General features: G+C 47.7%; 1 protein-coding gene across 2 annotated transcripts in view; it reads left to right on the forward strand.

The window, feature by feature from the left end:
• Pitpnc1 (phosphatidylinositol transfer protein cytoplasmic 1) overlaps nucleotides 1-24,236 on the forward strand; it is a 334,848-nt gene that overhangs the window by 170,316 nt on the left and 140,296 nt on the right. For both annotated transcript variants that reach the window (XM_045158271.1, XM_004655123.3), the window contains exons 3-4: nucleotides 9,033-9,121; nucleotides 10,464-10,471. In XM_045158271.1, the coding sequence (XP_045014206.1) occupies nucleotides 9,033-9,121; nucleotides 10,464-10,471 (97 nt within the window). The remainder of the gene's footprint in view (nucleotides 1-9,032; nucleotides 9,122-10,463; nucleotides 10,472-24,236) is intronic.

Genomic DNA, 24,236 nt, shown 5'->3' on the forward strand with positions numbered 1-24,236 from the left:
AAGAGTGTAGCAGAAAGACCTCCCAGTTCAGCTGTTTAGAAGAGTAAGGGAGTGGATGGGCGCTCTGGATACGAAACCTGGAGACCCCAAAGCCCCTGCGTGTACCCCTGGGTAGGAGCCACTGAGCACTATCAAATCATCATCACCTGCCACGTTTCAGCACAAGGGAAACAGGAGGTCAGAATATTACTCCTGGACAAGAGGGAGACAAGGTCATTGGTAGAGGTGAGGGCGGGGCGGCCCAAGGAGAGCCGGCTTGCAACTTAAAGTAAGCTGCTGTCGTTACAGCCTGACCCCAGTGACAAGGGTTAGGTGTGCTTTTGAGGAGAAAGCCCCCGGCCTGGCCTCTGTGCTGGGAATGTGTAAATCTCAGATTATTTCCAGTTAAAATTGCCACGTTAGCTGGATGTGGCGGCGCACACCTTTAATCCCAGCACTCGGGAGGCAGAGATAGGAGGATTGCTGTGAGTTCAAGACCACCCTGAGGCTCCGTAGTGAGTTCCAGGTCGGCCTGGGCTAGAGTGAGACCCTATGGCGAAAAACCAAAATAAAAACAAAAACCTGCCACCTTTCTTTCTTTAAATGGATTCGTTATTTATTTATTTATTTATTTATTTATTTATTTATTTTTGTTTATTAGTGAGTGAATGAGCATGGGCACGCCAGGGCCTCTAGCCACTACAAACGAACTCCAGACGCATGCGCCACCATGTGCATGTGGCTTATGTGGGATCTAGAGAATCAAACCTGGGTCCTTAGGCTTTGCAAGCAAGCGACTTAACCACTAAACCATTTATCCAGCCCAACTGCTGCATTTCTGACCCCAGATGAGAACATAAAATTCAACTCTATTGAGAGCATCTTTGGCCTGGTGAGGTTCAGTACATCCTGGAAGAAATCCACTGTGAGGTTAGGTAATCTGCACTGGAAAGACCCAGGAGCTTCCAATGGAGGAACAGGTTTCGGGTTCTGCCCCACAAGCTCCGTGAAGCAGGCGAGAGCCTTGCATGCGAGGCGAGCTCAGAGCTACCTTCATTAGAGTCGTGGTGGTTTAGGGAACCCTGCAGGAGATGAGGGGTGATGGTGGTTCCGGTCTTCTAGCCTTGTTAACAACGTCCTTTCAGGCTGATCAGACCTGTGTCACATGAAGCTGTCCTGTCTCCAAGGCACTGCCAGATGTTGTGGGATGGGGTAGAGGGCTGCCGCACCAGCGTGAGGACCTGAGTTCAGACCCCAGCCCCTGCATAACAGCCGGCCGCACGGACGCCCAGGTGCAATCCCAGCACCAGGGGCACAGAGACAAGACGCTCCCCGAGTCTAGTCTAATCGGTGAGCTCCAGGTTCAGATCCTGCCTCAAAAATAGGGTGGAGGGCTGCAGAGATGGCTCAGCAGTTAAGGCTCTTGCCTGGAAGGCCTAAGGACCAAGGTCCGACTCCCCAGAACCCACATAAGCAGGCTGTACAAAGGGCACACACATCTGGAGTCCTTTTGCAACAGCTAGAGACCCTGGCATGCCCATTCTCTCTCTCTCTCTGCCTATTTCTCTCTCTTTCTCTCTCAAATAAATAAAGAAAAAGAAAATGTTTTTTAAAAATAAAAATAAATTAAATTAAATTAAACTTTAAAAAAAAAAAACATTTTAAATAGGGTAGGGCAGGAGAGGTGGCTTGGCCTGCAAAGCTTGAGGTCCCAGGTTCAATTTGCCAGTGCCCACATAAGCCAGATGCAAAGGTGGTGCATGCATCTGGAGTTTATTTGTAGTGGCTGGAAGCCCTGGTGTGCCCATTCTCTCTATATGCCTCTTTCTCTCTCAAATAAATAAATACAATTTTTTTTTGAGGTAGGATCTCACTCTAGCCCAGGCTGACCTGGAATTCACTGTGTAGTCTCAGGGTGGCCTTGAACTCACAGTGATCCTCCTACCTCTGCCTCCTGAATGCTGGGATTAAAGACGTGTGCCACCACACCTGGCTTGAATAAATAAGTACAATATTTAAAAAATAAAAATAAAAGTAATATGGTGGAGATGGGGGCTGGAAAGACAGCTTAGCAGTTAAGGTGCTTGCCTGTGAAGCCTAAGGACCCCGGTGTGAGGCTCGATTCCCAAGGACCCACATAAGCCAGATGTACAAGGTGGCACGTGTGTCTAGAATTCATTTACAATGGCTAGAGGTCCTGGTGGGCCCTCTCTCTCTCTCTCTCTCTCTCTCTCTCTCTCCCACTTTCTCTCTCAAATAAATAATTAAATTTAATTAAAAAATAGGAGTCAGGCATGATGGCTCACACCTTTAATCCCAGCACTTGGGAGGCAGAGGTAGGAGGATTGCTGTGAGTTCAAGCCCACCCTGAGACTACACAGTGAATTCCAGGGCAGCCTGGGCTAGAGTGAGACCCTACCTCGGGGGCGGGGGAGGGAGGGAATAGATGGAGAGCGATTGAGGAAGACCTCTGAATGTGCAGGGTAATCATCATCAACAGTTTTCTTGAGACTAAAGGATAATTTGGGGAATTTCAGTTCTAAAACCAGAAATGTCTCAGGCTGACGATGTCATCAGGTTTTTTTGGTTTTTTTTTTTTTAAGTAAGACAGCAGGCATTTGGGGATACTGACAACAGCTTCTAGGGAGTGTGGACCATGTGCATTATCACCCCATATTCTCACATTTTCACATCCCAGTCAAGTGTTCCGAAAGCCAGAGTGTTAGTGGGGTGGGCCAGTGGGAGGTCTGTCCTAGCCCTTGCGTGGACCCAGGACCCGATTCAAACTCACTGTCTCTCTAGAAGAGACAGGCTGTTGTGAGACACCTCGTAGCGTGTTTGAGTGACAGACTTCGTCTTGAAATCTTGACAGTAGACATCATGGCGGTGACAGCAGCAGTGAGGACTGATTTAATCTCCTTTGCAGGTCCTGCTGACTCATTGCTGCGGCCGGCGGGGGGGGGGGGGGGGGGGGGGGGGGGATAAACTTGACTTTCTGAGACAAACATGATTGAAATAAAGATGTGCTCTGGGGAAGCTGGGGGCTGAAAGAAGATCGGCTCGTGGTTCTCGCAGTTCCTGAGTAGCATTGTGGTAGTCCGCTTCCCATCGGTCTCCTCGAACACCTGAGGTAATGGGCTTCCAGTCTTCATTGCGCCTCCCACAGTCATCGGTTCCAGCACATGCTGGCTAGAGCCAGCGTTGTAGGCATCTGGTGGGGGGGGGCAGGTGTCCGTGCGCCAGGGGAAGGCACACGGCAGGACAAACTACTAGCTTGGTGGCCAGGAACCAAGTGTGGAAAAAGAAGAGTTGGGGAGGGCTGGAGAGATGGTTTAGCGGTTAAGCGCTTGCCTGTGAAGCCTAAGGACACCGGTTCGAGGCTCGATTCCCCAGGACCCACGTTAGCCAGATGCACAAGGGGGCGCACGCATCTGGAGTTCGTTGGCAAGTGGCTGGAGGCCCTGGCGTGCCCATTCTCTATCTGCCTCTTTCTCTCTGTGTCTGTTGCTCTCAAATAAATAAACTAAAACAAAAACGTATTAAAAAAAAAAAGAAGAAGAGGCGGAGGAGGAGGTGGCTCAGTGGGTTGAGCACGAGAACCCCTCCACCCCATGAGTGCAGCGGGTTACCTAGGGTCATAGGTGGAGAGGGCTTGATGCCCAACGTCCACTGCTGGCCTTGAAGTGCACACACATACATGTACCCACACATACGTAAGTGTGCATGCATGCACGCGCGCGCGCACACACACACACACACACACACAAGGTGAGAGAGGGCCAGGGTGCTTCAAAAGGCTCACCCTTAATAACCTCACTTGCTCCCACGAGGCCCCATCTCCAAAAGGTCTCATCTCCCACCATCACCATCTTGGGGATCAAACTTAGATGCTTCCGTCTCTGGTGGGAGACATTTAACAAGCAGAAATACGACATCAAGGGACTTGTTGCCACCACCAACTCCTGCACTTGACCCGGTAAATGGTAAAGGTAAAATCATAGCCACCACCTTGACTAACTGATTGTGCCTCTCGTTGAAAAAGGCCACTGTTATCCTGCATGTGTTGTTGGATGAAACAGAAGGGGGGAAAAAAAAGAAAACCTTGTAGAATAGGAAGTCTTGATGTGAGTGGAAAATTGCCACTGGTTTTCATCTCTCTTCCCGAAAATGATTGTTACTTAGGGAAATAGTTCTGCTAAGAGGCTTTTAAAGTACTGTAGGGAATGAGAAGAGGGATTGGTCCCCACAGTGGACATAGGAGAAGGCCAGCAGCTTTCAGGAGACATGAAATAGAGATGGGCAGTGGAGAGTGAGCTCTGCGGCTACAGGGAGAGTCTGCAGTTTGTCTAAGCTGAACAAAGCTTTGCTTAAATTGAACAAAGTCTCCCATCCTGTTTCAGACCATTAAAAACATCAGAAAAACCCATGCCTGTGACGAGATTCCACATTTCCCTCCGCTGTCCATTGGCATGTTGCTGCGGGGCGTAGGCACACACAGGAAGTCCCCCAGGGGAAGTTCGTCTTGTACTCATTGTCTGCAGGAAGGCCCGGGGACCCCCCCCCCCTCGTCAACCTCAGGTGCACTCGGGCGGGCGTCAGAGGCTGATGGAATCAGTCATCAGCCCGAACCCTAAAGCCCTTGTCAGGGAGCAGCCCTGTGCTTTGAGCAATGCTAAGGCAAAGAAAATGAGCAGTTGCTGTGGAGACAGTTTTTATAGGGGTGAGAACGTCTGTATTTGAACAGCATTCAGAAGTGTTATGTGACTTTTATTTATTGTTTGTTTGTTTCGTTAGCTAGTTAGTTATAAGAGAGAGAATGGGCACACCAGGGCCTCCAGCCACTGTAAACAAGCTCCAGGTGAATGTGCCCCCTTGTGCCCTTGGCTTACGTGGGTACTAGGGAATGGAACCTAGGTCCTTAGGCTTTGCAGCCAAGTGGTCTCACCATTAAGGCATCTCTCCAGCCCCCTTTTAAAATTATTTACTTATTTGCAAACAGAGAGACAGAAAGGAGAGAAGGGGAGAATAGGTATGCCAGGACCTGCAGCCTCTGCAAACGTACTCCAGATGCATGCACCCCTTTGTGCTTTACGTGGGTCCTGAGAAATCTAACCCAGGTCGTTAGCATTTGCAGGCAAGTGCCTTAACCACTGAGCTATCTCTCAAGTCCGTGTATGTGAATTTTAAGATAACTTAGGCTTCCTCTTCACAGCCCACCTGAGAACAAAGGCCGTGGACCCTGGCTCACCCAGTTTAGAGTTTCCCATTTGCTTGGACCTTGATTAACAGCTCAGAACTTTGGGTGGGGTCCAGCCAGCTATTGAAAACATGCATTTGTCTCTTCAAAAGCTGGGGCCTGGATACTCTCAGAACTAAGAGAAACACGTGCTGGAGAGATGGCTTAGCAGTTAAGGCACTCGCCTGCAAAGCCTAAGGACCCAGGTTCGATTCTCCAGTTCCTACGTAAGCCAGATACACAAGGTAGACACATGCATCTGGAGTTTGTTTGCAGTGGCTGGAGGCCCTAGTGTACTCATTCTCTCTGTCTCTCTCTCCAGTAAATAAATAAAATATAAAAATAAATATTTTTGTTGGGTGTGGTGGCGCATGCCTTCCATCCCAACACTCAGGAGGCAGAGGTGGGAGGATTGCTGTGAGTTCTAGGCCACCCTGAGACTACATAGTGAATTCCAGGTCAGCCTGGACTAGAGTGAGACCCTACCTCGAAAAACTAACTAAATAAATAAAAATAATTTTTTTAAAAGAAAGAAGAGAAACACTTTGTGAAGCCACACAGTATTTTACTGATTCTGCTTGTCATTTATATTCCACATCAGAAAGGGGCTGGGATGTAGGGCATGGTCTATTGCTTTTCTCATAACTGTGGAAAAAAATACCTGACCAAAAAGAACCTAAGAGAGGAATGGTTTCTTTATTTACTTTTTGGTTGTGTTTTCCAAGGCAGGGTCTCACTCTAGCCGAAGCTGACCTGGAATTCACTCTGTAGTTTCAGGATGGCCTCGAACTCTTGGTGGATCCTCCTACCTCTGTCTCCCAAGTGCTGGGATTAAAGGTGTGCGTCACCGCACCCAGCTATTTTTGTTCACGGTTTGAGAGGACAGTCCATCCTAGGGGGGCCTGGTGGCAGGAGAGTGAGTCAGCTGGTCACATGGCATTCATAGACAGGAAACAGAGGGGAGACCAATGCTGGTGCTCAGCTCGCTTTCTCCTTCTTATTCAGCCCAGGACCCTAAGCCCAGGAGATAGTTCCACTCACATTCAGGGTGGGTCTTCCCTCCTCAGTTAACTCTTTCTGTGTTTCCATGGTGATTCTACATCCAGCCAGGTTGACTGGGATCACTCCTTCTCTTGGAGCTGGCAGCTTCAGTTTCCAAACTGCTTCTTGATGCCCTTGGTTGCCAACGTGCATCCTTAAGGAGCCAAGAGCTCACCTCCCTGGATCACACTAGACATTAGCACCCTCGTCTCAGAAGAGGTGGAACAGCAGGCTCTGGAAAGACAGGAAACCCTGTGATCGTGCTGAGGTGGGGCAGGATCAAATCACTCAGATGCACTTTTAAAAATTTTATTTAGTTATTAGCAAGCAGAGAGAGATAAGGAGAAGAGAGACAGATAGAGAGAGAGTGGGCATGCCAAGGCCTCTGGCCACTGCAAACGAACTCCAGACACATGTGCCCCTTGTGCATCTGGCTAAAGTGGGTCCTGGGGAATTGAGCTTGGATCCTTTGGCTTTGCAGGCACACGCCTTAACCACTAAGCCATCTCTCCAGCCCCATTCAGATGTGTTTTTAGGAGCTAGATAATCTGATCTGTTTCTTACCTATGACTAGGGATATTTAAAGAAGGCACTGTACCGTGGGGTTTGCCTCTGAAGGAAGACAAAATCCAATTAGTATTTGGTTTGTAAATGACCAAAGGACTTAGTGTCTTTTCAGAATTTTTTGTGGGTTTGTGGTGTGTGCACATGCATATGTGTGTGTATGTTTGTATGTGTGGGACTGTGCATGTGTGTGCAGGTGCACATTTACAACCTGTGTGCACATGCATGTAGAGGGCAAAGGTCAATGTCAAGGCTCTTCCTCAGTTGTTCTCCACCTTAGTCTTTGAGACAAGGTCTCGCACAGAAAATGAAGGCTCACCCATTCGGCCGGACTGACTGGCCAGGAGCCCTAGAGTTTCCCTGTCTCCGCCTCCCAAACACGGGGGCTTCAGGTACTGCCCATGACACCACATGTCCTTACCTGGGTGCTGGGGGGTCCAAACTAAGGCCTCCAGACTTGGACAGCAAGCACTTTACCCACTTTTACCACATTTCCCCAGCTCGCCCTCGAGGATTTGTGCTTTGCGAGCGTCTGCCCGTGGCCGGGCTCCAGAAGAGTGGCTCCGCCCCTGGGCTTGTTTTTTAGGGTCAACACAACAAATTGCCCAACTAGGTAGCTTGCTAAGACATTGGCTTAGTACTTCGTATTCCTTACCCTCGCGTAGCTCTGAGAAGCGGAAGTGAGAAAGGCGGGGTGCCCCAAGTGTCGGTCCATCCCCTGTCTCCCAGCCTCTGGTGTCTGGAGCCATCCTTGGCGATGTTCCTGGGTCTCTGGAGTCGCAGACACCCTCTCTCATTGGTAAGGATGTCAGCGAAGGCCCGCCCTAGGTCATCTTCATATCCTTTGTCAGGCCCTGCGGCCGTCAGCTTCAGGTTGCTGGGGTGAACCTCCAAACCAGGCACAAGCTGGGGAGAAACAGGATTTACTGACACTTACAGAGCAGAAGAAGCTGGCCCACGCCCGGCCGGCAGCAACCACCCACTGGAATTGCAGATGCACCCCCACACCTTCGGGCTGGACCTTAGGATCCACCCACAGCGATGTGCCAATGAAACCCCTGGACCTATCAGGGGACGTTCATTCAAACCACCATCCACTCTATTCCCAGTTAAGATCCTGTTCAGAGCTATTGGAGGTCAAGTCACAGCCAAGTCAGTTCTCTTTCGTTATCAAAGAGCTGGTCTGTGTTCCTCTGCTCATGGCTGAGCGCAGCAGTGACCTTCTTGTTGTTGGGACAGAATACCTGCGGAAGCAGCAGTGTGCGCAAGGAAAGGTGTTTTTTTTTTTAATTTATTTATTTTAGAGCGACAGGCAGAGAGAGAAAGAGGCAGAGAGAAAGAGAGAGAGAGGGCGTATCAGGGCCTCCAGCCACTGCAAACGAACTCCAGATGCATGCGCCCCCTTTGTGCATCTGGCTAACGTGGGTCCTAGGGAATCAAGCCTCAAACCCGGGTCCTTAGGCTTTACAGGCAAGCGCTTAACCGCTAAGCCATCTGACCTTACAGTTTCGAGAGGAAGCTTCATCATGGTGGGGAAACACGGCAGGAGCAGGAAGCTGGCTCACACAGTCTCATCTCAGCATGGAAGAAGTACAGTGAGCCCGGAACACCCAGGGGGGCTGGATGAGTGAACCTCAGGGCACACTCCCAGTGATCCACCTCCTCCACCTCCCAAAGGCTCCGTCAGCTGGGGATTAACTAGGAGGCTTGATCACAAACACACGAGACTATGGGAGACATTTAACATTCAAACCACCACACCAAGTTTCTACTCATTGTGGCCTTTGCCCATTTTCAAAAGGCCATTTGTGTAAGTATTTAGGCTGAATCCTGTCTCTGCCGTTTGCCCCTGTCTCCACCCTATTTGTAATTAATACCCTTTTATGCCACTTCTATCATATCACCCCTAGGAGGAAAATGCCAGGTTGGCCAAGCCCTCTGACCATGGCACATCTCACTCTCAAATTCTCACATCCAATCAAAGAGGCTTACCATCTAGGAGTCTTCCAAGCCAGGCTGTCACGTTTCACTTTCACGTATTTTGAAAACACTTGACTATGTACAGGAAATGATTTAACTGTCGACCAGAGTGGTGGGGGAGGGATGGTCAGAAAGAGAAGAGGTGCCTCAGTAGGTCTGGAAAGTTGAAGTGAGGTGCTGAGTAGACTCTAATTAACCTTTCTCTCTCTCTCTCTTTTTTCTTTCCCCTTAGCAAACTTCCTAGCTGGGCTAGAGCTGTTGTCCCAAAAATATTTTATGTGACCGAAAAGGCTTGGAACTATTATCCCTACACAATTACAGGTAAGTCCTAGGTACTGCAGGCTTGCCACACGGAGTAAATGCAGGGACATAGCAGTGACGGGATTTTACTAAGGTGGGCCTGGTTGTCCCCACTGGGCCTTGAGGGAGCCATAGAGAAGGAAGGAAGAGCTTGGAAGGGACATTGCTAGAGATATTTTTTTTTTCTTTAACTTATATTTCCCTATGATTTGTTCACAAACAAGTTCTTTACTTTGGCTCATTTGTTCTATAGCCTCCTTCTTGTCTCCCTCCAGCTTACTCAGAAAGACAGGGTTTCTTGCTGGGCCTGGAGCTCACCAGTTGTTTAGACTAGCTACGGAGTCAGCGAGCCCCAGGGATTCCCAGTCTACACCTCCTCAGGGCAGGGACTTCAAGTGCTTGCCACAGATAACCCTCTCTCTCTTAAATAAATATTTAAATATTTTAAGAAATCTAAAATTCCCCCTTCAACATCATAACAAGCTCTTTATATTAGTTATAAAAGCCACTTTTCTGCATAAAAGGTTTCTTTTGTGGTTATTGAAATGCTCTACTGCAATTATAATTCCTTAATTCCTGTTTTTATAATGCCAACTCTTAGGATTTAATTAGCCACAAACCTATAGGGTAATTGAATCTTCTGTTACTGCCCTTATCTGGTAAACCACAGAAGCATGTAAAAGAGTTTCAGAGCCAGCATGGAAGCCCTCAGTTCTTGTGGAGATCTAAGTTTTGGAAAGTTTCCTTAACATGTTTGTTTTTTCTAAGTTTTTTGTTTATTTTTATTTACATATTTGAGAGCGACAGACAGAGAGAGAAAGAGGGAGAGAGAGAGAGAGAGAATGGGCGCGCCAGGGCCTCTAGCCACTGCAGATGAACTCCAGATGCATGAATCACCTTGTGCATATGGCTAACGTGTGTCCTGGGGAAATCAAGCCTCAAACCAGGGTCCTTAGGCTTCACAGACAAGCGCTTAACCGCTAAAGCATCTCTCCAGCCCACATGTTTTTGTTTTTGTTTTTTTAAATAGTTTTTATTTTTGTTAGAGAGAGAGAGAGAATGGGGGCAGGGGAGAGAGAAAGGGCATGCTAGGGCCTCTAGCCACTGCAAACAAAGTCCAGATGCATGTGTCACTATGCGCATCTGGCTTACATGGGTTCTGGGGAGTTGAACCTCGGTCCTATGGCTTTGTAGGCAAGTGCCTTAACTGCTAAGCCATCTTTCCAGCCCTAGTACATTTTTAATAATTATGACTCACCCATGTTTGTTAGTTCTGTGGTTTGTGTTATATGTAACTGGCCTAATTCATCATTGTCTCCCTCTCTCTCTTTTCCATCTCCTCCATGTGAACATCTGGAATCAGAATACACAGTAAGTGTCATTTTATTTTTTAAAATATTCTATGATTGGTGGATTAATTGGAATGCTCCTTATATTTGACTACCAAGGTAGTAATTTTAATAAAGAGGAATAATTCATAATGGACTATTATATAGTCATATCTAATGCAATAATTTGACTATTCCAATTTTTAAAAGGATATTAATGTTAATACATAGTGCCTTGGTAGTCACTTTGTGTAATTAGCTTTTGTTTGTAATTCTTCAATAACTTGACTGCTTCTTTGGTGATAGTTTACTGTAATTGAACAGCATTCAGCATTATGATATTAAAGGCATTACAGGCTATTTGAATTCTTGGAGGAGAGAGAGATGTTTTGGAAGATCACAAAATTGGGAAGATATATTGGCAAACCATTACCAGTGCTCAAGTGGTCCATGTCTATGGTTTGATTAAATCATTTAATTTATTGCTGTTCTAAGGGACAGGTCCCATAATATCATTATGGTGTTGTTCTTTTCACTTGGATCATTTTTCTCAGCAGCCCCTAAGTGAGAGGAAAAAAATGGTTAACTGATAAAAGCTGGCCAAGAGTGGTGATTTACACCTTTAACCCCAGCACTGGGGAGGCAGAGGTAGGGGGATCGAGTTTGAGGCCAGGCTGGGACTACAGAGTGAGTTCCAGGTCAGCCTGGGCTGGAGTGAGAGCCTGCCTTAGAACCACCACCACCAAAAAAATAAAAAAAATAAATAAATAAAAACTGTCCAAAGGAAAGAGAGACAGTGAAGGACATGGAGGGGAATGATTAATCATGTCCTTGATGTAAGCATAACATCTAGTAAGTGCTCAATAAGTCATTGTGGAATGAGAGAATGGATGCATGAGAGATAATGTGGTGTTTTGAATGTGAAATGTCTCCCATAGCTCGCTTTCTCTCTCCGTGTGTGTGTGTGTGTGTGTGTGTGTGTGTGTGTGTGTGTGTGTTTAAAACTCATAATCCCCAGCTGGTGGCTTTTGGGGAGATGGAGGATTGCTGGAGGAGGTGTGTTCCTTAGGGGCAATCTATCTTTAGGGTGTCAAGGACCATGCCCACCCTTGACAGAACTCTAGCTCTTGCTGCTACCCTGCCACTGCTGTGGTAGGATGGGATGCCCAGCCTCTGCTCTGCCATGCCATGAAGAAATTTACCCTGGAGACTGAAAGCTGAAATAAACCCTTTGCTTTCATATGCTGCTTCTGGTCAGATGTTTTGTCCCAGCAACAAGAAGGTACTTGTGATTAGATAGATAGATAGATAGATAGATAGATAGATGGCAGAGAGAGAGAGAGATGTAACTTCATGGGCTGTGGAGTCAGATAGACCGGGTGTTCTCTGGTTTCTGGTTTATCTCTTTTTGGAAGAGTTCTTTAGCACATAAGCCCCAAGTTCCAGTTCTTGGACTCATGCTGGCCCATGACCTTGTTCTCACCTGTTCTCTACAGAATGGAAAAAAAGGGGAGAGAATATTCAAAGTTTTCCATAAAATTAGTTTCATCTGAAGGACTTGCATATTAAGTGTCTTTTCTTTTATAAATTGATAGGAACATAGAGTATTTATTTTATCTCACACTCCTAACTTTAAAAATAAAAGTAGCTGGAGAGATGGCCTAGCTGTTAAAGTGCTAGCCTTCAGAGCCAAAGGACCCAGGTTTGATTCTCCAGGATCCATATCAGCCAGATGCACAAGGTAGCACACACATCTGTAGTTAGTTTGCAGTGGCTGGAGGCCCTGGCATGCCCATGATTGCTCGCTCTTTTGCTCTCTCTCTCTTTCTGTCTCTCTCTCTTTCTATCTCTCAAATAAGTAAATTTAAATATATATATATATATATTAATTTTATTTTTACTTATTTATTTGAAAGATAAAGGGGAGGGGAGAGAGAGAGGATGGGAGTGCCAGGGCCTCCAGCTACTGCAAACGAACTCCAGATGCATGTGCCCCCTTGTGCATCTGGCTAACATGGGTCCTGGGTAATTGAACCTAGGTCCTTTTGCTTTGCAGGCAAATGTCTTAACTGCTAAGCCATCCCTCTAGCCTGTACATGTATATATATAAAAGAAGCAGTCACTCTATAACAAAATCCAAACTTAAAAGTCAAGGAACCACTGTTTTTACAACACGTAGCTTAACTTTTCTGAACATGTTTTCTTATTTCTTAGAACTGGCCCAGGTCCCTCCTTCCTAGAACTATTAGCAGAAGGATTCAATGATCAAACACCAGGGCTGGAAAACACTTTCATTAAAGGGTCAGTATAGTATCTGACACTGCCAGAGCAGTCATAGACAGTGAGCATGCTTGTATTCACCCAGGCTAGTGTGCCAACCCCAGCACTGTGGCATGGGAAACTGCCAGCTCATGGTTTGCGGACAGCTGACAACTTGGTCGTTCCCCAGCAGCCCTGCTCCTGGTTCCATTGCTCTGGCCATTGGATAATCATCAAAGGTAGACTTTGGGATTGGTTGTAGCCTGCCTCCTATACCTGCCAATGACCTCCCTTTAAGCCTCCATCTAAGTTAGGAAAATGTAACAATTATCTCATAAAGGTGATATGATATTGTATTAAATAACTTGTTGAAATCATGGGCTCATTTTAGCCCAGGATGGCCTGGAACTCACTGTGTAGCCCCAGTGTTGGAACTGGAGGTGTGCACCACCATGCCCCACTTGCTTCTTGAAATGCTGGGCCCGAGGTTAATGTTCAACATGTGTTCTTTGTTGTGGGCTCTGGGGTGTTGGGAACTGCGCTCTCTACAATGGACACTGTCTGGAAGTGGGGGGAACAGATCTTATTTCTCTTCAAGGCAGACTTGACTCTGGTTTTGACACTGGGAGGCACTAATTGTCAAGGGAGTTGTTTTATTTTAGAGACATCTGATCTTCTCCTTCTCCCCACTTCCCTGACAGCTTGTGCCTGGACTTTTGATTTGCAGTAGAATCAATAGTTATGCGGACAAGAGGATTTCTTGTCTGGATAACTACACAAAGGCAGCTGTTTGCCTGGTGAGCCTTGGAATGAAGTCACCTTGATTTGACCCAAAACCAACATCACTCATTCTCTATAAGCTCGTGATGGTGCATGAAATGCCCACGTAACAGGTAACAGGGAATCAAAGGCTGAGCCGTACTTACTGTGGTCATTTCTAAAGAATCTGTATGCATTCATTGCTGTGCTCATAGCTATGACCAAACGTCTGGCAAAGGCAGCTGAAGGAAGAAAAGATTTATTTTGCTCACAGTTTGAGGGCACAGTCCATCTGGGCTGACAAGGCAGGAGGAGCGTGAGGCAGCTGGTCTGCGGCACCCAGTTAGGGTGCAGAGAGAGATGAATTCTCGTGCTGAGCCCATTCTGGGGGCCCCAACCCCTGGGGATGGTGCTTCCCACCTCAGTGAGCATGATCTAGAAACTCCCTCACAGACATGCACAGAGGCTTGTCTCGTCAGCGATCGTAGAGCCTGTCAAGTTGACAGTCACTATTAGCTGTCATGGTGTATTCAGGGCGGGGGTTCTGGAAGCAGACAGGAAACATGACTCGGATGCTATCCCATCGGGCCTCGCCATCCCAAGGCAGTTCTTTCCAGGTAATCCCTCTTCTAGTATGATGCCATGTTTTTCCTATGTAAATTTTTTTTATTAGGTAGGAAGTTGTATGAAAACCACATGTTAGTGTTATCATTTCCATCCTCCCTGCCCCCATTCCACTGAGGGCCCCCCACAGTGGGATTATGGTATTCCCCCTAGCTTTGCAGGGTGTAGATGTGAGAGCCTCAGTCAGTCATTGCAAGGGGGGGGGTCTTCAGTTTTGTTACCTCATGTAACGCAGGTCTTATAGGCAGCATCAACCACCCTGAGGTCATGTATGCAACAGCCACTTGGTATCTGGAAGACAGCATTTCAAAATACTTCTCCCCTTCCTTTGCCTCTTTCATTCCTTCTGCCCCCTCTTCTTCTGCAATGGGACCTGAGCCTAGGAGCATGTGGTGGAGATGCCTCATTTAATTCTAAACACTCCACAGTCACTTCTTCTCAGCACACTGAGGTGTTTTGAGTCTACACAGTAGTCGCTGCCATCTGAAAGAGAATTTTTTAAATTTTTAAAAAATATTACTTATTTATGTGACAGAGAAAGAGGGAGTGAGGGAGAGAATGGGTGTGCCAGGGCCTCCAGCCACTGCTGACGAACTCCAGATGCGTGCATCCCCTTGTGCTCTTGGCTAACGTGGGTCCTGGGGAATCGAACCTGGTTCCTTTGGCTTTGCAGGCAAACACCTTAACTGCCAAGCCATCCCTCCAGCCCTGAGAAGAGAAATTTTTATGAGACTTTTAAAGAGGTATAAAAATTACTTTATTCCTGTTCCAGAACATTCGGAGACAAAACATTTCAGAGGAAGTTCATTCTAGTTATAATACATGCTTATAATATATGCTATTCTGTTTGACCCAAAATATCGCTTACTCTCTCTTACGTGGTCTCTCATTATTCTGCCTTATTTTTCACCAGTTCTTTTTCTCTCCAGTCTTTTGGGCTACATCGTTGAGTATGAGGTCAACAGTCATTTATGGGACATCCATGTGTGCAAAGCACTATGCTAGGGCTGGAGAGATGGCTCGGCAGTTAAGGCATTTGCCTACAAAGCCTAATGACCTGGGTTTTATTGCCCAGTACCCAATAGGGCCAGATGCACAGGGTGAAGCATGCATCTGGAGTTCATTTGCAGCAGCTGGAAGCCCTGGAGCACCCCACATTCCCTCTCTCTTTCCTTGTAAATAAACGTAAAAATATTTAAAAAACCATCGCCACCACTGAGCCATCCTTTCTGCCTTTTGGGGGTGACAGTCTGATGGCAAATAATCTGGACATTTTAGACAAAGCCTCCGAATTGTCAGCAAGTTCCTGGAGTTTTCTGGAGCCCCGAGAAGACTCAGCTAGCACTAGATCTGTTCCAAAGGCCTGGATGAGCCCAAGGCCAGCCGCCAGCTGAGGTTCAGATCGGAGGCCAGGAGGCTGGGAATCCAAGCAAGCAGACATGCCTCAGCCTCTGGACTGAGGCCTTGGATTTCAGGGACAGGGTTTCAGTCCCTGTGAGGGAGACAGGCAGGAGTAGAGGTCGTCGCTGCCTGACCCTGGGGAGGCGAGGGCGTCAGCCTCAGTAAGTAAAAGTACAGGGTGTCAGTTATGCGTGTGTTTTCAGAGAAATGGTAGCTTCCCATAGGAGGACGTATTCCCTGGGGGCTGGGGAAGTGGCTCAGTTGGTAGACCGCTTGCTTAGCATGCGCAGTCCTGGATTCAGTCCCCAGCGCTGTGGGCACCAGGTGTGGTGGTGTGTGTCTGTACTCCCAGAGCTCAGAGGTGGAGGCAGGAGGATCAGCAGTCCAAAGTCTTCCCCAGCTGCTACAAACCTGCGCTACATGCTGTCTAGTTGGGCTCCATCCCTCCCCTGACACACACGCACGCGCACACACACCCTTAAATACTACATGGACAATAGTTACTATAAAAGATTGTCGTCTTGTCTTTTATCCGGCAGCCCTCTTTTCGAGAAGGCCGTTCGGTAGAACTGTCCTTAAGCAGGTCCTTAAGAACCCAATTAGAATAATCAGTCTTTTGGTGGAGTGATGGCTCATCAGGTAAGGTGCTTGCCTGCAAAGCCTGATGAGCCGGGTTCAATTCCCCAGTACCCACGTAAAGCCAGATGCAGAGTGGCACATACATCTGGAGCGCCTTCTGCTGTGGCGAGAGGACCTGGTGCGCTTTCTCCCTTCCTCCCTCCCTCCCTCCCTCCCTTTCTCTCTCTCTCTTCCTCCCTTCCTCCTTGCAAATAAATAATACATTTTTTTAAAAAGATAATTTGTCTATGACAACAGAGGCACCCTGGTGGGCCAAGAGAGGAGAAGGGACAGGAAGTGGCTAACTTGGGAACTTGTTCTGCTGTCAAGTGTTAGTGGGAAACCCTGACAAGTACCTCCTGCCTTGATCGGGATTGACACAGGAGGGGACATGGACAGGCACTTGGTGGGCATTAAGTGGGAGCAGATGGATCCATAAGTGTCAGTATTTCAAAGAAGATCTGTGTTATATATAAACGTTACAGGACAGAGGAATGTAGAAAGAAATGTTCTCTGGGTAAAATATAGAAAGATTTCTGTGAGGTGACATTTAAGCTAACCTGAGGGACAATAGAACTCACCCCTGCAGATACCTACTCTGTCTTAGTCAGCCAGCTTGGCCACTGTAAAAAAAAAATACCACAGACTGGGGCTGTGGAGATGGCCCAGTGGGGTAAGAGTGCTTGCTGTGCAAGCGTGGGGACCTGAGTTCCATCCTCAGCATTCACATAAAATGTAGAACATGAGGATGGAGAGATAGCTTAGTGGTTAAGGTGCTTGCCTGCATAGCCAAAGGACCCAGGTTCAATTCCCCATGACCCATGTAAGCCAGATGCACAAAGTGGCACATGCATCTGGAATTTGTTTGCAGTAGCGGGAGACCCTGGTATGCCGATTCTCTCTCTCTCAAATAAATAAACGAATAAAATATATTTTTTTAATGTGAAACATGCTGGGTGTGGTGGCGCATGCCTTTAATCTCAGCACTCGGGAGGCAGAGGTAGGAGGATCGCTGTGAGTTCGAGGCCACCCTGAGACTACACAGTTAATTCCAGGTCAGCCTGGGCTAGAGCGAGACCCTACTTCAAAAAACCACCACCAACAACAACAACAAAAGAAAGTGGAACATGGAACCCATGGCTGCAACCCTAGCAGTGAGTCAGGAGGGGACAGGAGGGTCTTTAGAACTCTCTAGTCAACTAGCTTGGCCAAAAAACAGGGCAGGTTCAGTGAGAGATTCTGTCTCAGGGGAGTGAGGCGGGAGAGTCACCAAAGACAGTCAGTGTCTTCCTCTGGCCTCTGCATTTGTGCCCATTACACACAGGAAACTGCTCTCTTCCTTGTTTGCAAATGATCAGCTTCTCCCTATATCCAAACATGGCCAGGAGAGAAAACACGTTTTCTGCTCTGTTTGTATCAGGGCATTAATGTCATCACGGGGACTCTGCCTTCATGACCTTATCTAAGCCTAACTTCCTTCTAAAGCTCCCACTGGGAGTTAGGACTTCGAGCTCCGGAGAGGGTGAGGACTGCAGAGCATGCTCACGTCCAGGCCCGCGGTGCAGATGTGATGAGCACAGGGACAGTCATGGTCCTCTGAATGTTGGGTCAAGGTCTGCAATTAGCCTTCCGTAGGGAAGCCATTTGTTCCCACTAGTTCGCTTTATTTTCCATCCCCGAAATAGGCTAGCTTTTCTTTCCATCTCTCCCGTCACTAGGGCTCTGGAACGGTCTCTCTCTGGCTCCAGGTGCGCTCCTTCAGGCCTGCAGAGCACGTTGTGAAGCTGCCACCCCCTGGCTCCGTCTCCCTATTCCCACGCCCTCTGCCCACCCGTCATTCTGAGCACAGGTCGGCCTCCAGGACGGGTGGCGGATGCCTTCAACCACCGTCATCCTTCTTCCTGTTGCAAATGTGCTCTGGTTGAGCTCTTTATCTCCCAGTCCTTTAAATCTAAATACCTCTTTTTGATGTCTGGCTCAGGCTCCAGATTTCCTGTTCTATATCCAAAAACAAAACTTCCCCAATGCCAGATTCCCAAGTAGGAGGATACCACACTGTCCTTTCCCTTGGGAGGCAGTGCTGGGGCTACAAGCCTCCAGACCAAAGTGTCTGCTCAGACCCCGGTCACCCAGAGACATGGCAAGTCTGCACTCAGGATCCCCTAGGTCTGGATGTGACGGTCCAGCCTGTTGCTTAGACCTAAGCCTGCCCTTATTTACAACAAAACCCAGGCAAGAGGACTTTCTACAGGGTTGTCTGGATGTCAACATTACCCCAGTGATCAAGACATCAAAGCCTTTTTCATCATTGCGAGTGGCTGTGTGTTTAGAATTATAATGGAAACTTCATTTGCTCAGGAAGTGGAAAAGTATGTTTAACTTGATTATGGGAAAAATCTTAATTATACAGTAAACAAAGAAGTATGCCACAGCATTTCTCCAGAGGACAGACTGTTTAGCCAGTTCTTCAAAACTGGCAGATCCTCCTGAAGTTTCACGAGTCACAAAGGAAGGTACTGAAGGAGACTGGCTGTTTTCCAGGGTAGTTGGTTTGGGTTTTTCCCTCCCTTGAAGCTTAAAAAAAAAAATCTGGGGCTTAGAGAAGGTTCAGCACTTGGGAGGCAGAGGTAGGTGGATTGCTGTGAGTTCGAGACCACCCTGAATTACATAGTGTGTTCAGACCCCCAGAACCTACCTGAAGTGAGACCTGATAGAGCGAACCTGTAACCCTAACATGTCTGGAGCTCACTGGTTAACTGGTGCAGCCCAGTTGGTGAGTTCTGAGCTCAGGGAGAGAGGCCGTCTGAAAGAATTAAGGTAGAGAGTCACTGAGGAAGACACCAGTGTCAGTCTCTGGTCTCCATACATGTCTGCGTCTATGACGCTGTGAACACACATGTAGCAGCCCCCATTCACACACAGAGAATCCGTGGAAGAGGCCATGCATTGCAGGTAGATGCCCTTTTTATTTACTTATTTATATTTTAAAAATATATTTATTTATTTATTTGCAAAGCAGAGAGAGAGCGCGAGAATGAGTACACCAGGGCTTCCTACCACTGCACATGACATGTGCCACTTTGTGTGTCTGGCCTAATGTGGGTTCTGGGGAAGGGAATCTAGGTCACAAAGTTTTGCAGGCAAGCACCTTACCCGCTGAATCATCCTTCCAGCCCAACACGTATGGTGGGGTTGTTTTGTTTTTGTGTTTCAAGGTAGGGTGTTGCTCCAGCCCAGACTGATCTGGAATGAACTATGTAGTATCAGGGTGGCCTCGAACTCATAGAGATCCTCCTGCCTCTGCCTCCTGAGGTGCATGTAGATGTCCCTTTCTGTTAGTTAAATGACCCCCCTCTACAGTGAAACCAGGCTGTGAGGGATGGTCCACGGTTACACATTTCAATGATTTAGATGAAAGATGGAGAAAAATAAAGTTGTAACAGGAGAATGAAATTACTCTTTCTTAAATAAATAAATAAATATACATACATACATATATATGTATGTATGTATATTTTATATATATATATATATATATATGTATATGTATATGTATGTATATAAATTTATTTGAGAGAGAGAATGGGCACACCAAGGCCTCCAGCCACTGCAAATGTACTCCAGACGTGTGCTCCCCTTGGGTCCTGGAGAGTCGAACTGGGATCCTTTGGCTTTGCAGGCAAATGCCTTAACCACTAAGCCATCTCTCCAGCCCTGAAATGACTCTTTAGTGAGCTCCTCAAACCAGGCCTAGACCAGCCTGAGGCAGGAGAGTAAAGGATGTTGTTCACAGCTGAGAGTCTGTGGTCAGTCATGCAACGGGATCTCGGGCCATCCTTCCGAGAAATGGTAACAGGGAAATGGAGGGCATTTTCTTTTCTTTTCTTTTCTTTTCTTTTCTTTTCTTTTCTTTTCTTTTCTTTTCTTTTCTTTTCTTTTCTTTCTTTCTTTCTTTCTTTTTTTTTTTTTTTGAGGGCATATTCTGAAAGCAGCTCGCTATCTTGAGTAGGACATGCATGTTGTCTGGCCCTTGTCGGCTTCCCCAGTCATAAAGCGGGGACAAATGCCTCTGAACTGATGACCTCTGTCCCTCTCGGTCCCTCTCCCCCTGCTAAAGCTCCCTTCACACCTTCCAGAGCCCCAGCCTAAGGGTAGGGTAAACTACTGAGTCACGTAATGAGGAAGCCAGAGACAAGGGCAGGGAAGGATGTGTTGATTATATCAGAACTCAAGGACTGGTTCTGTTTGGAAGAAAATTAGAGAACCATCTGTCCAGCTCAACTACCACATAAGCTAGGAGAATAACAGTCTCCAGGTGCCCTTCTTTGGGGTCATGGACACATGCATTAGGCGCTGACTTCTATCTCTGCCTTACAGTCAATGCCGACTATCCAGTGTGATACATAACTTTTGGGAACAAAGAATGTATCCATTTGAGGGGCTGGGGAAATGGCTCCGTGGTTAAAGTGCTTGCTTGCAAGCCTGCCAGCCAGCCTGAGCTCAGCTCCCTAGCACTCACATCAAGCCAGGTTGAAGAGGAAGCTCCAGGCGAACTCAACGCGCCCACAGCAATGGAACGTGGAAGCAGAGGAATGCAGATGCTGTGGGCCAGCCACAGTGACCCCCACACAGCTGCAGAACAAGATACCCTGCCTCAAAAGGAAGGCAGAACCACAGGACAAATACCCCAAGGTTGTCCTCTAAACTCCACATGTATACTCTGGCATGCATGCCCATACACACACACACACACATTTATTTAAGAGAGAGGGAGGGAGGAAGGGCGCTCCAGGACCTCCATCTGCAGAAACAAACTGCATGCTCCACCTCATGCATCTGGCTTACGTGGGTCCTGGAGCATTGAACCTAGGTCCTTTGGCTTTCCAGGCAAGTGCCTTAACCGCTAAGCCATCCCTCCAGCTCACAAATATTAGGGATCCAGGAGTGCTGCCGCACATCGTGAGTCCCAGCACTCAGGAGGCTGAGGTAGGAGGACCACAGTGAGTTCCAGGCCAGCCTTGGAGTCCCTTTACACCTAAAAAGAACCCCCCCCCCCAACCATTTTTAGGAATGGGACTGTATGCCCACCATGGTGGCCCACACCTACAATCCCAGTGCTCAAGGGACTGTGGTTGGGGAACTAGGAGTTTGAGCGCAGACTGGCTTGCTTGTGATTTGAGTCTGAAACGATTTCCACAGGCTCATGTTTTGAATGTTTATTCCCCAGCCGGTGCCATTATTGTGGGAGGCTGTCAAACCACAACCTGGTGGGAGGGGGGGTTGGAAATGGGCCACTGGGGTTACACCCAGCCCCTGGCATAACCTCTCTCTGTTTTCTGATCCATCGTGATGTGAACACACTCCATCACACACTCCCACTGCCATGGACTAACCTGCTGGGCTGAGCCTTCTCAGCTATAGTAGTCAGTCAGCTTTCAACATCGCTGCAATGAACTTCCAAACCAGGCACAAGTTATAAACTCAGAATATATTGAGGGACACCCATTCAAGCTACCCCACCCACCATGATTGAGTGAATGCCCAACAGATGAGAGCCACAATAATTCTTGCTTCCTATAAGTTTTTTCCATCAGGCATTTTGTCACAGTGAGGCAAAGTAAGTACTACAGCTATATAGGAACACCCTGACTCAAAACAAGTGGTGAAGGACAGAGAAGCAGGGGCATGTTAGAGAGTGAACCATATTAGAAGTTTTGTAGTAGAATACACTGGTGAATCAGGGAGCGGCGAACTCACTGGCGAATCAGGGAGCGGCGGGCACACTGGGTCAGGGAGCAGTGAAGCTCAGTGACCAGCCCATCTAGCCTAACTGGTGAAATCCAGGACAGACCCAGTCTCAAAAAAAATTACACACACACACACATATGAGACCTGAGGTTGTCCTCTAGCTTCCACCAACACATGCACACCCACACACTCAGTACACAGGCATGCACTAAAGAATAAAACCCAACATTTGTGATCATTGGTATAGTAGGGTAGCACATTTGATCACTAAAGTGAATGGAAGTCACCCCTTCTCTTTGAACCTTTGCAGTCTCTAAACTGCTTGGAACCCAGACAGCACACATCTTTACTACCCAGAGAGGTTTTTTTATTTTTAATTTTTTTGTTCCTTTTTATTTATTTATTTGAGAGTGACAGACAGAGAAAAAGGCAGATAGAGAGAGAGAGAGAGAATAGTCACGCCAGGGCCTCAAACCACTGCAAATGAACTCCAGACGCATGCGCCCCCTTGTGCATCTGGCTTATGTGGGTCCTGGGAAATTGAGCCTCGAACCGGGGTCCTTAGGCTTCACAAGCAAGTACTTAACTGCTAAGCCATCTCTCCACAATACGTTTTTTTTGTTGTTTGTTTGTTTGTTTGTTTGTTTGTTTGAGCTAGGGTTTCACTCTAGTTCAGGCTGACCTGGAATTCACTATGTAGTCTCAGGGCGGCCATGAACTCACAGCGATCCTCCTACCTCTGCCTCCCGAGTGCTGGGATTAAAGGCGTGCGCCACCATGCCCGGCTCACAATACAGGTTTAAGGGAGGTGGTCAGCCCGTCTCTTTAAATCCCTGCCTTGCCATCATGGTGTGTAGTTATCAGTATTCACTGGCACCCCTGCTTATTTCTGCCTCTTCAGGTCTAGCTCCAGATTGCATGAAGCTCAGTGTAATTTCCTTGTGCTCCATTTGCCCAGAAGTGCCAATGGCAGCTCACTCCCCATTCAGAAACCACACTCTCATTCATGTGCTCGGCTCGGGCTCCCTCCTGGCCGGGCTTCTCCAGCGGTTGGTGCTCCAGTGCATGAGAGGGCGGTGGGGCTCCATCAATGGCTGAACTAATGAATGAACAGAGCCGCGGGCTGCTGGCCCTCGAGCCTTTATTTCCTTGCTGAGGCCTGGGACACAGGCAGCTGCTTCCGGCTGCTCTTCAGCACTCTGCCTGCCTTGCTTACTTCCTCCCACCCTCCACCATTTTCGGACACGTGCTTCCTCCTGTGCAGTTTATATTTGGGAAGTCACTCTCTGATTCATCCTCAGCCCTTACTTGATTCCTATGCAGTGCTATCTCTCCCTCTCCTTGTAGCTGAAGAATTCTTTTCCTGTCTTCTCCACTTGAATTCTGCACACTGAAATTAACTTCTTTGCAACCCCCCCCCCCAACTTCTGGTTCAGTGTGCCCATAGACCACATCTACAGAGAGTTCCTACTTGGCCATCAGAGCCCAGGATCCCAAAGGTCTCCCCTCACTTCCATTGCATTTCTGCCCGCATGACGAGAGGATGGCGGGCCGGTGGACGCCGCCACATGGCAGAGAAGTTTATATCTTGCCTTCTATGCATGGGCTGGACTTCTGTCAACATGGAAAGATAAAAAATGTCCTGATGAACGGGCCTGGGGAGGTGGCTTAGTGTTTAAAGGCACTTACTTGCAAAGTCTGCTAGCCTAGGTTCAATTCCCCAGCCACCCACGTAAGCTGGACCCAGAAAGTGGTGCAAGGTCTGGTCTGGTGTCTTTTTGCAGTGGCAAGGGGTCCTGGCGTGATGAAGCTTAAGAAAGGGAGAAGGAACTCTAGACCTAGCTCCCAAGGTTGGACATGGTGAATCTAAGTAATATGTAGTCCAGCACCCAGGAAGCCAAAGCAGAGGGGTCACTGCAAGTTGGAGACCGGCATGGTCTCCATAGTGAGTTCTAGACCAGCCATGGTTCACCAGCTAGGTGACACCCTACCTCTAAAAACCAGAAAGAGAGAGAGAGAAATTAGGGTGTGAAATAACATACTCAGGCAGGGCTGGGTCACCAGTGCAGCAATTCATTCAACAAAAAGTGACTGGGAGCCGGGCGTGGTGGTGCGCACCGTTAATCCCAACACTCGGGAGGCAGAGGTAGGAGAATCACCGAGAGTTTGAGGCCACCCTGAGACTACATAGTGAATTCCAGGTCAGCCTGGGCTAGATGAGACCCTACCTCAGAAAACCAAACAAAAAGAAGTGATTGGAGCCAGGCATGGTGGCACATGCCTTTAATCCCAGCACTCCAGAGACAGAGGTCGACGTTTGAGGCCACCCTGAGACTACATAGTCAATTCCAGGTTGGCCTGAGCTAGAGTGAAACCCTACCTTGAAAAACCAAAGGGAA

This window comes from Jaculus jaculus, chromosome 9 (assembly GCF_020740685.1).
Source record: "Jaculus jaculus isolate mJacJac1 chromosome 9, mJacJac1.mat.Y.cur, whole genome shotgun sequence".
In the NCBI taxonomy this organism is placed as follows: Eukaryota; Metazoa; Chordata; class Mammalia; order Rodentia; family Dipodidae; genus Jaculus; species Jaculus jaculus.